The 14949-nt window shown below is 33.7% G+C and overlaps 2 protein-coding genes across 3 annotated transcripts; both read right to left on the bottom strand.

Moving 5' to 3' along the window:
* Window positions 1–1713: 1713 nt before the first annotated feature.
* LOC117912062 (uncharacterized protein At3g27210-like) lies at window positions 1714–4914 on the bottom strand. 2 transcript variants are annotated; one of them, XM_034826524.1, is made up of 4 exons: window positions 4790–4914; window positions 4478–4694; window positions 2597–2674; window positions 1714–2453 (listed from the first exon to the last, which is right to left on the bottom strand). In XM_034826524.1, the coding sequence occupies exons 2-4, from the start codon at window positions 4644–4646 to the stop codon at window positions 2026–2028; spliced, it is 675 nt and encodes a 224-aa protein (XP_034682415.1). In that variant the 5' UTR covers window positions 4647–4694; window positions 4790–4914; the 3' UTR covers window positions 1714–2025. The 2 variants fall into 2 exon arrangements, with proteins under 2 accessions (XP_034682415.1, XP_034682406.1); XM_034826515.1 differs by having other exon boundaries at window positions 4478–4913.
* A 4541-nt stretch (window positions 4915–9455) lies between these two features.
* LOC117931515 (protein kish) lies at window positions 9456–13457 on the bottom strand. The gene is made up of 5 exons (XM_034852515.1): window positions 13321–13457; window positions 11499–11546; window positions 11298–11404; window positions 10293–10327; window positions 9456–9753 (listed from the first exon to the last, which is right to left on the bottom strand). Exons 2-5 carry the CDS (start codon window positions 11499–11501, stop codon window positions 9686–9688), a joined length of 213 nt encoding a protein of 70 aa, XP_034708406.1. The 5' UTR covers window positions 11502–11546; window positions 13321–13457; the 3' UTR covers window positions 9456–9685.
* Window positions 13458–14949: the final 1492 nt, after the last annotated feature.

Below are 14949 nucleotides of genomic sequence, written 5' to 3'. Positions count from 1 at the left end.
TACTAGGGAGTAACATAGAGTTGTTATGTCCCAAATATGAATGAAGTTGTAAGCCAAATGTGGATGAAGTTGTAAGTGCTAGAGAGCAAGTCTTTAGAGTAAAGCAAAGTACATTTATGTAACTTGACTTCGAATAATGGATTTAGATTGGTTAGACCTCATGGTCTTTTATCTCCATAATTTGTGGGGGTTTTCCACGTAAAAATCTTGCATCTCATTATATATCCTTTTTATTACTGCTTATATTCAGATTGATGATATTGATAACCTTGATTGATTGGTTAATTTGTTATTGAGATTGTTAAGTTGGTTATCTTGGTAATTGTGGGTGATTATATCTATAACCAATTATTATTTTTCCATAACTCCTCTAAAGATATATTTTGATTGTTATTAAGTTTGTTAGGGTAATTATTCTGATAATTATTATTATCCCTAACATATATTAATAATTATACTATTCTATTCTGGTGATTATTATTATCTCTTAACATCTCTCAATATTTATTAAATCATAGTGTTTTAAACACCCAAATTATATTATGAACCGAAGATAAGTCAAAAAGGAACTTGAATTCTTTTAATGAAATTGATCTTTGTAGGATGCTGTTAAAGGCAAATATTTTTAGACACTAGAAGTTATATGTATGTAAATATAAGTTTTTCCCTTTTAACAACTAGATTCTTTTTTTTTTTTTTTTTTTTTAACTTTTAGTCCTTAGTTTTTTTCACCATTGAATGTTATCAATAAAGAGAATGATATATCATAATATATGTACAAGGTAATCAATTTTTGAGTTTGAGCCCTTAAACAAAGAGTCCCAAGGAATCCATAAATCTATAATTGATTCAATTCTCTAAAGTTATAGAAAGTGAGTGTCTCAATGGAGTTCTAAGGGTATACAAGGTGATTATCTCCGAGATTGAATGCCAAAATACAAGCAAGTAGCTAGGACTACAATTTGCTTGGTTAAAAGTCTTTAAATTTATGGAGAGATACACTCTCATGATCAGTATGGCTTATACCATTAGATATGAAAACTAAAAAAATCTGATATATCTAAAATCAAACTTCTAAATATTTTTGTTGTTAATTGAAGTCACGGACAGAGAAACTTCTGATCGGCTATTAGGTTGACCATACGAAAATATATGACATTGAACCTGTTTTATTATGCATAACATAAATCTTAATATTACTTAAATTAGGAGCTAATTATGTGTATTTACATGTTTCAGATCAAATACAATGGAGGAATCAATTTGGTGAATGAAGGTTTAGTGTTAAAGAATTGTATGTTTGAAATATTAGTTTGTAATTGTATGTCTTTTAGATGTTTTGTTACTTATAAAGACTGTAATTATAGTGAGGGAGAAGTTGTATTGATAAGTTTGATGCTCACCTACTTTTGATGTCTTATGGTAAATAAAAAAAAACTGTCCCTTCAACTTCTATCATTCATATTTCTCCAGTGCCATTTAGAAAATTGGCCCACTATGATTCAAATATATATATATAAAGGCTAATTGTAGATTAATGAAAAATATTTCATTAGGTAGGGGGAAGGAGGAAAGCACGATAGGAGGCATGTCTCAGGCCAGAAAGGAAGGAAAGAGAAAGGTCAGAAGCTATATAGGCAAAAACGGAAGTCAAGTTGTCTCTAGTATGTATTGTGATCCCATATGCCAATTGATTTTTATATGAGACATGAAAGCACCAACCAAGACTCTTTATACAAGGATCTTTGAAGAATTTCTTAAGAGGCAGCACCCATCAACTTACAACAAAACCTATAGATTGAACAGGACTGTAACATCATGGAAGCAGACTAATGAATACAAATTCAATCCTTTCGTTCCTATAAAACAGTGAAACAAGGCATCTGGTTCATGGATCACTTTACAACTCTGCCCATAGAAGGGCCAATAAAGTTGAACAAGGGAGTTAGAGACCCCAAATTATTTCAGTAATGCTGATTTAGAAGCAAAACTTCACCTGAAAGTATAGACAGAGCAAAGCTTGGCTTACCTTCTACAGATGTTGTGGGCAGGGCTGGGCCTCCTCTTCCTATCACTAAAGCTCAGGCTCCGAACCAAACCTGGAAGGCAACACTGTGCAGAGTGAGCGGATTTCTCTTTCTCAGGTTTGTAACCTTTATTTGGAGATCTTTCACTACTGCAGCCTCTATTTGTTAGAAAGTCAAAAATGGTAGCCTTGGCTTTCAGCCTTCCATTTGCCATATTACTTTCTATTCCTTGTAGGTCTTGATTACCAACAAATGGGTCATCGCCAAAGCTCTCTCGGAAGAGCTCAATCAGTTTCTTCTTATCAGATGGGGAGGGCTCTATCAAGGAATTGGGTGACTTGTCCATGTGATGAGATCTATCAAGTCGAGGAGTTTCTCTGAAGCTGCTTTGGTTCATTGGAGTATTGCCATGATGGGGTGTCGAATCTGCATGAAAAACAGCCTAGAAATTTTCTCATACTGCAATGCCTGTTTTAGTTGTGGCCCTCAGAAAAGTTTATCATACTTCCTCTGAAGACAACCAGGAAAAAAATGAATTTCTTTCCAAGACAAATTTAAGTTAATCTTACCACCATTGATGCTGAAGAAATCATCACAATCAGATTCTAACCAGGGTTGCGAATCAAAAAATACCTCCTCTTTGCTACCTACACAAAAATTAAAAATAAAATAAAAACAGGTGCACTTCAATAAAAGAAAATGCCATGAAATTTCAAATAACCTGACCAGAAGAGTAAGCAAAGCAATATATTGAATGCTATGGAGCTATACAACAGTGGGAAAGACCATTAGATTGTCTGGTTAATTATTATACCTACTTGAGAAACCATTTTTATGTGGGAAGCTAGTAACAACTGCCGTGAATTGCATAATCAAAGAATCATAGCAGGCTGTTAATGTCCCAACACAAAAACAGGATCTATAGTGCCTGGGATGTACCAAGGGAACCTTCAAATCGGTTTCCAATACCTTATGGTGTTTTCATGTCTTAGAGTTGAATTGCACCATTCTATTTCTATAACAACAGTGTAATGGAGCCATTGAACTTAGATGATTTGAACTGTCAAATGCTACCTAAAATGCAAGGGAGTCATTCAAATTCATTTTCAGAATTGAGTAAGCAGCTGAAAACAAAAACAACAAATATCAGTTCTCTGCTCCTGAGATAGCCATGTTTCTCCATCCATCTAGCAGAGCTCAAATCGAAACACTTTCTCACCCGCTAATGTCCTCATGCAGCTATGCCCCCTTATATTAGCACAATGGAACAACTAGACACGCCACTAGACAATTGCCAGTCAAAAGTCATTTTCATCCAACAGATTCAACCTTTGCTTGGAAAGAAATACAAAATTAAGATTTCGTGTTCCATACTCTTCCTTGAGAAGCCAAAAATTGCATCCACTTCAGTGGTTTGAAGACACCCAGCAAATGTTAAAGACACCAGCAAAAACTTCTGGAGCACTCCGGGTTTTCTGGCATTTCTCTCTATACCCTTTCATGTGCCCACCAAGTTAATAAGGTTTCCTGACTACTCAACCCCATTTAACTTATTTTTCAATCCATCTCATTGGCATGTATTTCTCCCAGTACCTACCAATGCAATAATTACTTAATTCTCTACAGGCTTGAGATTTCATCCCTTCACATCCAAGCTAAGGTATTCTAATTTCTACCTTCATCTGCAGAAGATTACACATTCAAATAATGTTCCAATGCCTGTGACCTAAACAAGGTGGGGGGAAATGGCAGGCCAGCGTTCAATATGGAAAAGACCGGCTAAAAAGAGGGGGAGAAGAGGAGTCTAGCACTCTCTCTCTCTCTCTCTCTCTCTCTCTCTCTCTCTCTCTCTCTCTATATATATATATATATATATATATAGATATGATGATGATGAATTAAGTATTTGAATCAATTATGCTGCCTTTGGTTGCGGGAAAAATGCAGAGAAGGAAAAAAGAACAACAAATTTTAGAATTATAAACTTTCTGATAGGACCTGGGAAAACAAAACCCCATTCACTAACCCTAACTCAACCGTTTGGAAACACCAGCAATAAAGAATCTAAGCCTTCAAAATTTTCTTCTCTGTCCTCATTTCAAACAACCAAAGAAGGGTTTGTGAAGGGTAAAAAAAATTATAAACAAACCATATATCTGTTTCCATGAAGAATTGGATAAAACTTACTGAAATGTTCAAAAAAAATTTCTTATTGCAGTATATGGAATTACCAAAACAAAAATAATAAGGCTTTCTAAATTGATGCCTCCTGCTGCCACTGGCCATAACCATGGGTGATGTCTACACAAACACATACATTTAAACACAACAAACACATATTTTGGCAGTAACTCATGTTATCTGATGACCAAAACTATCACAAACCATGATAATCAAAGCCAAAACTGAACCAAGAATGTAAATATGCAATCCAGAAGAGAATATCATACCCAATTCCCGGAAGCTGGGATTCAATTGAGGCTTGAACTGTTGGGTACTGACAGTGTTTTCCTTGACGGGTGATTCATTCAAGACACTGTCTGTGGTCTTAGAAGCAGTGGACCATTGAAGTTTCATGGTAGACTCAGAGCTTTTATGGACTGAAACACAAGAACCCATGTCTACAACAGTGGAGAATCATTCATTTACAGCTTCAACTTGCAGCTTCTGCAATGGTAGAGAGAAAGTAAAGTAATGGGCAAACAGGAAGGGGAACAGGGGAATAATTGGCTTTATGCAAAAGGAGATAAAGTGTACTCAACTAAAATCTGGGAAAAGAGTAGATTGGTCTTGAAAGTGAAGTAATGACATTTGCAGGCGTGGGTCCATACTCCATTTTCCATTACCAGATTGTAATTGTACGAGTATTTTCTCTGCCACCAAACAGGGGAAGAAAGAAAAGTTGTCTTTTGGGTAGCTCTGGCACCATTGTTCTCTACGCAGAAGTGAACATCATTATTATATTTGGGGATGACAGACAAATCCATATTGACAAAAATGTGAACATAAAATTATATACATTTAAATATTTCATACGTATTGCAGATGGGTTTATAGTTTAAGGATTCAGGATTCAATTATTCATTCATTTGTATTAAAATTTTCCCTGTGGATTATTGAATATGAGAATGTTGGTAAATATGATTGAAGGAAGCTCCAATGGTGGTTGTATTCTGTATTCTTTTTCTGGTTTTTTTTCCCCTTTGATGAGCAATTTTTGTCAAGAACTTGTTGAGTGACCCACTTTCTTAAAAAAGAATTCAGCCTTTTAGGATATGGCTTTAAAATATAGAATAGGCTAAAAGCCTACAACGATATCTTGTGTACAATCCTCCTTCACCTAGGGAAATAAATCAACTGTAATTATGATTCCATCAACAAATTTTCCTAAAAGAATGGGACCCACATTGTCTATATCAAAACCCTAGATCCAACCATGATCCTGCTCAACTAATTATTTTTATTCTGATTTGAAAATATTTGAACTTGAATTTTATTTTTATTTTTTTGGGTGAAATAATGTTGCAACTTTATGTGGAGGGCCCAAGCTTGCTTGTTGCAGTGACCTCCTCTCCTTTTTTTCTTCCTTTTCTTTTTCTGAACTTTCTTTTCTTCTGCAAGCAAACTGATGTATATAGCTGTGCATATGATCTTAAGTGACTATTTTAAGTCAGCGTATGAGTAGAAACTTTAATCCAACTTTGTAATCAACTTAAATGAAAATTTAATATTTTTATTTAATAAAGATTTTAATTACTTGAAATAACATAAGTCATTCCTAAAATGTAAAAGGTAAATTAAAATTTTAATCTTTTAAATAATTAACTTAAATGAAAATTTAATTTTTTATTTAATTAATTTACTTTTTAGGTCTGAGGACAATTTTAGGAATGGTTTCCTTTAAGTTAAGTAATTAAAATGTTGATTAAATGAAAAGATTAAATTATCATTTAAATTAATTATTAATATTGATAAGGTATTTTGAAGACCCTACATTTTTTAAACAATTTTTAAAATTCATTATTTTTTTAAAATAAGTCTCAATTTTTTTATTTTTTTTTGTATTTTATATATATATAAATTGTTTTTATTTCCTGTTTTTAAAAATAGAAAAAAAAAAGTACACTCAAGAGAGAATTTTTTTTCTTTGATGTAAAAAGATTTTCATAATTTCTAGTAAAAATATGAGTTTTTTTTTTAATGAAAGTAGATTATATAGTAAAATACCGACAAATTCAATTAAAAGATAAGTTACAATAATCTTCAAAATCAAACTTTATAATATATTTAAAAAAAAAAATTGATTACTAAATAATCACTATATATTATAAATATCTTTTTTAACTAAATAATTTCCTTCCTCTTTTATTTGCTGCCCTCTAAATATGCTGTTCTATTTGTCTCAAGCCTCAATCTCACTCTGATCTTTAGGTATGTCAATTACAATTAGACAATCTCTGGACCATTTTAAGAGTAAAAGGAGAAAAAGGAAAAGTAATCAGAAGGCTTTTGCAAATGAAAAGTGTTGAAGATGAAGGCTCAGTCCTGACTCCTGACTCGAGACTGAGCTCTCACCTTTTCACCGAGGGCCACTTTCTTTGTACTCGGAATGCCCTTTGCTTGGAGTAGCTTACATCCAACTGAGCTGGGCACAATTTGACTGGATTGTCATACAATCTAAAGTTCTTTCTCTATATACATTTACTGGCAACTTTTAAAAAATATTTTTGTTGAAATTAAAATTTTTAATTTAAAAAAAAAAAAAAAGAATAACTTGATTGCTACAAAACACATGAATAAATATAAGTGTGAAACCCAGCTGTCACAGCTCTATGCAAGCTACTTAAGCCTTGTATTTGAGAATTTCTCTCTTTTGAATTACAAAAATCAAATTTTTTAAAGCCATTGGGTAATTTGTCAACCCATCTCTTTGTGAAGAGTGACCACCGAGGCTCCAGATAGCAGTCAAAGACTCTGGGGAAAAGACAAACAAAAGGTGAGAAAGATAAGGAAGGAAAACAGGAGGGGACATGAAAATCAGAAGAAGTGCAATTAAAGGCTTAGGAGTATAAACACTCCAATTAATGGACCCCGGTAATATGATTGCAAGCAATAATTAATCTGGGCATCCAAATTTTTACCTAAAACTTTCTTGCCAATCGATATTCTGTGTTATTCCTATTGCCTAGAAATTTGAATGTGGGTGATAATGAAATGTCTTCATCCTGCAGCATAAGCACAACACCTCACACAAGGTCACCAGTTTGACATAATTTTTGTACCTATGCTCTGTCAGACTGCTAAACCCTGATGAATCAGCATTACTTGGCGTAATTTTCTTTGGGTTCATCGTGTTTGCCATCGTTTTCGATGTGGCTTGCGGTGTCGTCCCTCTGCGGGAGAAGCAAAACTGACAGAACCTGATGGATAATATGATTCTATTCTCCCTCTACGGCAAACTGTTTCTAATTGTCTTCTATTCCTGTTATTATTTTTGGCTGTTTTCCGTGTCCTAAGGTGCTGGAATTGACCTATATCATGGTTTTTCTTCCTTAACAGTAACCCAGTTTTGATACTTCCAGATCTACCTAATACCCGGCTGCGTGGTTGATCCCCAACGCTATGCCTCAGCAGCTCTAATGAAAAGAAAAATAACTCTTACTAAATTCGAAACCTAGAATAAAGAAGAGTAAAGAGTGTTTTCATCTGCTTATTTTAACTCCAGGATTCACATGCCACCCAAAAGAATTTCTTGTTGGGTCTCACAAGGGCAACACTTTCCACTAAGTACTTGTAGGAGAAACTGAGGCGTATATTCCATAAGGCTCCTTTTACTGGTATAGAGAGGTATATAGTTAAGAATATGATGATTGCTCTTGTAAGTTTAGATGGCATATTCCTGTGTGATCGATAGAGTAGATGAAAATCCTGAAGCCATAGAGGATGTATTGATCTCAACAAATACAACCCACTAATCATCAACCAGTACTGTGAAATATCTAGCCTCTTAGAGTACAGAAACGACACTATGACAAAGTATTACTCAAACTATTCCTTAAACAATACCTACATATTGGAGAAAAGAATATTTATGCAGAACTTCTAAAAAGACAAATACTAGGGATAACATTGTTTTGAATATTCAAATTGTCTATTCTAACTCTTGTGCCTTCTCTTAGTATAATATCCTCCACCTAAGCCCTCTCTCACTCTCCCACACTACAGAAATCAGAGCCTTGTTCTGCAATTCTTAACTTCTTGTAGCAGTGTAGATTGCAGAAGCATGGAGGACAATGGAATGAGAGCTAGAAGTTTTCGCAATGAAGACTACAATAACAGAAGGGTGTTCCTGAGGAGCTATCCTCTTGATTGGGGAGAAAACGATGAAGAGAACAAAGATAAGGGTAAGACAGATGAAGAGAACAAAGAAAAGGGTAAGACAGAGAGAGTCACCAAGGAATGTGATACAAAGAAGCCTATAAGGAAGAAAATCCTAGCTGTGCTGCAATGGGGTGGAGGGAAGATTTTGATATTAAGGAGATTTAAGCATAAGATGGTGATTTATGTAGTTGCTTGTCTCCCTGTCAGCTTTAAGGCCCCCACTGCCTTAATTGCAGCTTAATGTATTTTCCCTTCACCCTAAAGTTTTACTGTCTTCTTTCAAGTATATATCAGGTATATGTATAATAAGTGTACTCCGCGTGCAAACTCTCTAAATTCTGTGGTGATGGTCCAATTAGAGTAGAAAACAGGCATACAAGCACCAAACTGGTAAAGAAACCTTGTGACAGAAAAGCTAAAATAATGCCACTCTGATCATTCAAGAAACTTCTTTCCCCCTAAATCCCAAAATTCTTTCCATCTGCTTTGAGGCCTCCTCTGCCCGAATTTCAATTTCATATCTTTTCTCCTTCTCCTGACAGTTTCTACTGTTTGATGTCAAGTATATATCAAGTATATGCATAATGAGGGAGCTCATACTGTGTACCATTTCTCCAATTTCTCTATGGTGATGCTCCAATTAGAATGTGGAAAACACACCCTAAAGGCACCAAATGTCTAAAGTAACTTTATCATAGAACAGCTAAAATGAGGCTGCTCTGATACTTTAAGAAAACTTTTTCCATCTAAATCTATGAACTCGAGAGTTAAGGTAAGATTTTCAAAATCTGTGATGGACCTTTTATGGATCCTGAATGCGTAGATAGACTAGGAAAGTCATACTCTGGGACAAGAGGGTCCATCTGAATCTTTACTTGGACTCAAATGTATCAGTGCAACCACCTCAAATGAAAATTGGACAGTTTTAACGTGTGGCTCACAAGGGGCTCCCGCATATTGGTCAGGCACACTTCGCAAAGAAAGGAAAAACTTGATTAGATTATGCAACAAGTAAAACAAGTCTGCACCTGAAATAAAACATCTTCGGAAACTAAAAAGTAAAAACCAATTGACTCGTATAAAAGATGGTGTCATCAGTAAACAAATTTGCCTGATAATGCAGGCTCAGCTTCTGAAATCAGTTTGTAATGACTCTTTAACAGAGTCCAACATCACCCTCTCAACACACAAACCATTCAGTAACATCAAATGTTAATAAGGGAGATATTTGCTGACAGACCAGACCTTACATTAGAGTACACAAACATGTTTTTTGCTCAGAAAAAGATTACAGACACACCCATTGTGAAGCATCCCACAGCTACCCAAGGGCTCAATCGCTCACCTGTTCCAGCAACCACAATACGAAGCATCAGCCTGACAAATTATAATACATTCCAGCAGTACAGGCAAGGGGAATTAAGATGTTTTCTAAATATTTTTACAGTCTTGTTATCATATAGTGTGGATGCTAGGTCAGTGGGCAACCTGATATCTCACACCCTTTCAAAAAGACCAATTTACTGATTAAGAAATAAATGCATTACACTGGTGCAATTTCACAGCTTGAAACCAAAAGCACAGACCCAAGTAAGTTTTTATTGCCCACAGTTATTTACATTCAACTATCAGGGAGCAGACTTTCCAAACAGAAAACAACATTTTGAAACACCAGACTAAGTCTAACAAAGCAACTTAAATGCTTCTAGTGGGCATAGGCCTCAATCATTAAGCTAAGCTAGTTCAATATCATCAAGATGAGCATGATCAAATGGGCTATGTGCACCCTTATAAGAGTTGTTTCCAGCATCACATCTGAAGAGTGAAAATGCATAAAACACTACAACACAGGCATTAAGAGTATACTGATAAAGGAAAACCTACCTATTCTAGCTGCCTTCCAGAAGAAACCCCGAAACCTGCCACATGATACAGCCATTAGTCCCCATTGCACTTTCTACGAAACTTATAATGATATGCTCATTCACACAATCAAATACACTCATCCACAAAATGAAATACCACCACAACAAATAATCTTGTAAAAAAGCTAACCAGCAACTGAAATGACTAAAATCACCCACACGTGAACTTGAAAAAAGAATCAATAAAGATGACCTTAAAAAGACCAAGAACAATTGATTTCAAACAAGTTGAAGTAAAATTTAAAATTTGCAGATTATTTTAATATCCAGAGTGGAATAGCTTTGAGAGTATAGCAACCTGCCATTAGACCACCTGCAAAAGTAGAAGACAGTAACCCTTGGGTATTCCACCCAGCTAAAACCTTTGCTAAATATTAACACCATCCCTTGAAAAGTATGAAAACTTGTGAAGGATAGTCCAAAGTAGAAGACACTATCTCAGTCAAGAGACCTAAATCTAAAGAAAAAGAGGGTGTCCATAAGTCAACATTCATCCTGTGGTAGAATCATGAACAAATTTATTGATTAATTAACTAATCCCATTAGTTTGGAATCACTTGGGTGCCTAACTGCAGAACTGAGTAGGATTTCAAGCACTACAACTCTAGCCCCAGGTGCACATTTATAAAAGCATGGAACCAAAAAAACAATAGATAATTAGGTTTCACCTTTTGTACATTACCCAAGTAATATGCAGTCCATCAGCATTTATAAGTAATTTTCTATGGAGTATTAAATCAGTTCATAAGTACTAATTTTTCAAGCTATTTTAACCAAACTAATAGATTAAATTTCATTAATTACATCAATGAGATTTTAATGTCAAAGGTACAAGATATTCAAGAGGGGGGGGGGGGGGGGAACATTCGTAGTTGAAACTATTTATCAATCATCCACCAATGTTTAAACCACATACACACACATAAAAACAAAGAAACAGATTAATCTAGTAGAGAGATCATACCCAGTTCTATGTTCAAGGATTGCTGGAAATTGCATCTTCAAATAAGTGCAGGTACAGATCACCAACAATACTACTGTTAGAAATGAATGGAAATTGAAGAGCGCCGACTGAAAATTCAATAATATTTACCATAGAGATTATTAATTTAAAATTAAACCAATAGAAATTCTTCAAATTTCAAAATGCTAATATTTGGTTTACCATATCTCGGTTCTCTTTAAAATTATTGGTTTTTGTCTTCCTTCAATCCTACAAACACAACAAGCATTATCAGCTCCACCCTGTGCGCCCAAATCCATATACCTATCATCTCACAAAAAATAAGATACAAATACTAGGAATTTTTTTTTATCTATTTTTTATCTACATCCATTGATGGAGAAGAATCTCACAAACCAAACACATTATTAGATTCCAGAATCTCCAGAGCGAGATTAAAAATGATAGAATGAAAGACAAAGCATCAATAAAATACAAAATTTACATAACCTTCATACATGCTATCCAGGTTGCATTTAAAAAAAATTAAAGGCAAAACTCCAATTACTACCCAGTATTTCCAGATAACCCAACATCCTAAATCCATACATGCATAGTAGAGGAAATAAGACACATAGTAAGGCAGATATATATATAATATAATGTTCACATGGATGACATAATATTCAGTTTCCATGGACCCAAAACATGACTAAGAAGAAATGTGCACTGCATGGATCGAACATAAAACTTCACAAAGATTAAAGCAGGAAAAGGAAAAGAGAGAGGTTGCAATAGGAAGAGAAAGATCAATAAAAATATAACATGATATTTGCATACATATTGAAGGAAAACCCACATTAAAAATAACTAACCCAATTCCAAACCATGAATAATAGCCACTGTTTATTAATAATAACCACTGTTTATTTTTAAGAGCTTTCCAGAACAGGAAAAAGAACAGAAGGAGATGGTGAAGAAAAGGGAGATCATTAAAAATAAGACAGGCTTTTACTTAATATCGAAGGAAAACCCCACATCCAACAGGATAGATTTCCCAAAAAATGAACAACTTCCACTCTTTACATTTAAAAGCTTTCAAAGACAAATACAAGGTTTCACAATAGCCAACCTTAATTTATCAAAACAAAAAACACAATCACAAATGAAAAACCATCATGAAATTCTTGCTTAGGATTCAGAACCATTATTTGTCTATTCATATATTTATTTATTTTCATAGAACATTGTCATCATGAATCACTGTATTCCCAACTCAAGCACATTAAATTGAACAAATCTAGGCATGCCCCTTCATTGAACAAACCCAACCAAGAATAACAGGAACTGCAAATCCAGTGATTAAGACTTCAATCTTACAAAATATACTACATTTGAATTCTTCAGTGAATTAATTTAACGTCCTTGGAAACACAACCTAGATCATTAAAGATGAAAAACTAGATCCAAGCATTTCATTTTCCTTTTTTTTCTTCCTTATTTGTTCAAAATGATTGTTAATCACTCTAGCATTACGTCTCTTTCTCAGGAAGAGAAAAGGAAAATGCTTAAGACTGCTCAAGTTTCCCTTTTCCGCCATAGAACCAAACAGGCCTTAATACCGCAAACCAAAACAAGAGCTGATGAAGTGAGAAAAAAACAACTATTTTTGACAAAATATGGTAGATTGGGAAAAGAGGATATATTTAACCAAACCCTAAACAATTGCAACGAGGATCTGTCAAGTTGAATTGTAAGTGCCAAAACCACATCACACAAACACTACAATTTCAGTGTCTATTTTTCAGTGGAAGTGAAAATAGCATTAGGGCAATTAAGCAAAACCATTTCTTTCATCCAAACCTGAAAGACAAAAACTTGAAAGTAACAATGGTTGCCCACTATGATTTGACGAGAAAACTCAATTCCAAAACCTCCACGAAAAAAGCAAAACCCTAATCTCAATTCACAGCTTCTGCTGAAGAATAATTTTCCGATGAATTTCTTTGCTACCAAACAACAAGAGATGGAAACCGAGACATACCCGAAACTCAAGAGCAGAACCGAAACGAAGGCTCGAAGGGCTTGCAGAGATCGAAGAAATCGGGTCCCGATGCAGGTCGTCAGTCACCCAATTGTTATGTGCCACGTCACAACGGGATCTCCCGACTAAAACACATGACCATGGAAAAGGAGAACAATAAAAATGAAAATAAAATCAATAATATGAAAAAAAAAAAAAAAAAAAAAAAAAAGGAAATCAAAAGTAAAAAAATAATTTTAAAAGCCCACACAAGAAGTTTTGAATCCGGGGGTGCTTGAGAGAGAAGCCACTACACCAACTTTCCTTTTATACAACTTAAGCACGTGAAAATATATACATTTTAAGTTTCCTCTTATAATAAATTTATAAATGAAATTATAAATACTTTAAATAAAAATATACTTATATAGATATATTATCATTTCTATTACTTTCTTTTGTATATCCAAATTAAATATATTATTATATTTAATATTAATGTGTTTCAAATTCAATATATAATCATTTCTCAAGTTTGTCCAACTAACGTTATAAATTTATTATACATATATTAATTTTTTTATTAACATAATTTCAATATATATATATTATTATATTTTATATAATTTTCTTTTTATTTTTTTAATAATTATAAATTTTGATCAATTTTCATTTTATCAATGTTTTTTTGTCAACAATTTTATTGATATTTCTCGATATATCCATAAAATTTAATTACTGATATATGCATATGAAAATTGATATTTTTATCTTTATAGACCATCTCTATTACATCAAACCATTTAATCATACCAATTCACTCATCCAAGCTTCTTGAATCTCCCAATCTATGTTGGGCAGGTTCTACTAGTCCATGAAGAGTTTCTTAAACTAATATATTTACCTTTTTTTTGTTATCTTTTTCTGTCTCCAAGCCCAAATAGAGCCAACATTTATTTAAGATTTTTTTTAAGGTGTTAAAATTATGGAAGACGAAAAATAAAGGGAAAAAAATCAAGGGTTGTTTTGCTAGGTTCCTTCATCAACCTTTTGGGAAAGCTCTTATAATATGATTTCTCCAATCTCTTCGTGTTCTTTATTCTAAAATTCATTTTAAGTATTTATATATGTTGTCATTAGTTTTCAGAATTAAGAAACTAGTACATGGTTGTAATTTCAATTTTATTAAATTGGAATAATTTTTTCAATGGTTTTTTTATCACTTTTCGAATTGTTTTTCTATATTATATTTAATGTCATTTTACTTAGATATTCGTAAATTATTGTTATTTTTTATTAGTTTATTGTTATATCGAAGAAATTGTAAATGCATGATGACCGTTAACTATTTTCAAAACTATTAGTTATATTCCTTCTTAGTTGATTAGTCATCCCCACTTGGTGGAGTTGTTGTTCAACTTGCATTTGCTTTCAACAATCTAGTGGTGGAGTGTTTGTTGCTCAACTTTCATATGCTTCTAATAATCTTGTTAGCATTCTCTTCATATCTTTGAGAGAATTTAATAAGTTTAAATTTATAACATTTACATCCACAATATATATTGTTCAACACTCTTCACCCTCCTCCCTCCTCCCTCCTCCCTTCCCCCTCCCATGTGGTGTTCATTTATGGGCTTATGAGTTGAACCA

The sequence above is a fragment of the Vitis riparia genome, chromosome 1, assembly GCF_004353265.1.
Source record: "Vitis riparia cultivar Riparia Gloire de Montpellier isolate 1030 chromosome 1, EGFV_Vit.rip_1.0, whole genome shotgun sequence".
Classification (NCBI taxonomy): Eukaryota; Viridiplantae; Streptophyta; class Magnoliopsida; order Vitales; family Vitaceae; genus Vitis; species Vitis riparia.
Note: the sequence above shows the minus strand (reverse complement) of the source record. Positions and strands in the feature narration are given on the sequence as shown.

Bases quoted from the DNA above. Each gene is read 5' to 3' on its own strand.
- LOC117912062 (XM_034826524.1), bottom strand. From the start codon at position 4,646: ATGGGTTCTTGTGTTTCAGTCCATAAAAGCTCTGAGTCTACCATGAAA. The intron at 2,675-4,477 runs GTATGATATTCT...ATTTTTGTGTAG, and splicing joins TCCCAGCTTCCGGGAATTGG to GTAGCAAAGAGGAGGTATTT. The intron at 2,454-2,596 runs GTAAGATTAACT...TTTTTCATGCAG, and splicing joins TTTCTTCAGCATCAATGGTG to ATTCGACACCCCATCATGGC.
- LOC117931515 (XM_034852515.1), bottom strand. The intron at 10,328-11,297 runs GTATGATCTCTC...ATCATGTGGCAG, and splicing joins ATCCTTGAACATAGAACTGG to GTTTCGGGGTTTCTTCTGGA. The intron at 9,754-10,292 runs GTAGGTTTTCCT...TTGCTGGAACAG, and splicing joins CTGGAAGGCAGCTAGAATAG to GTGAGCGATTGAGCCCTTGG.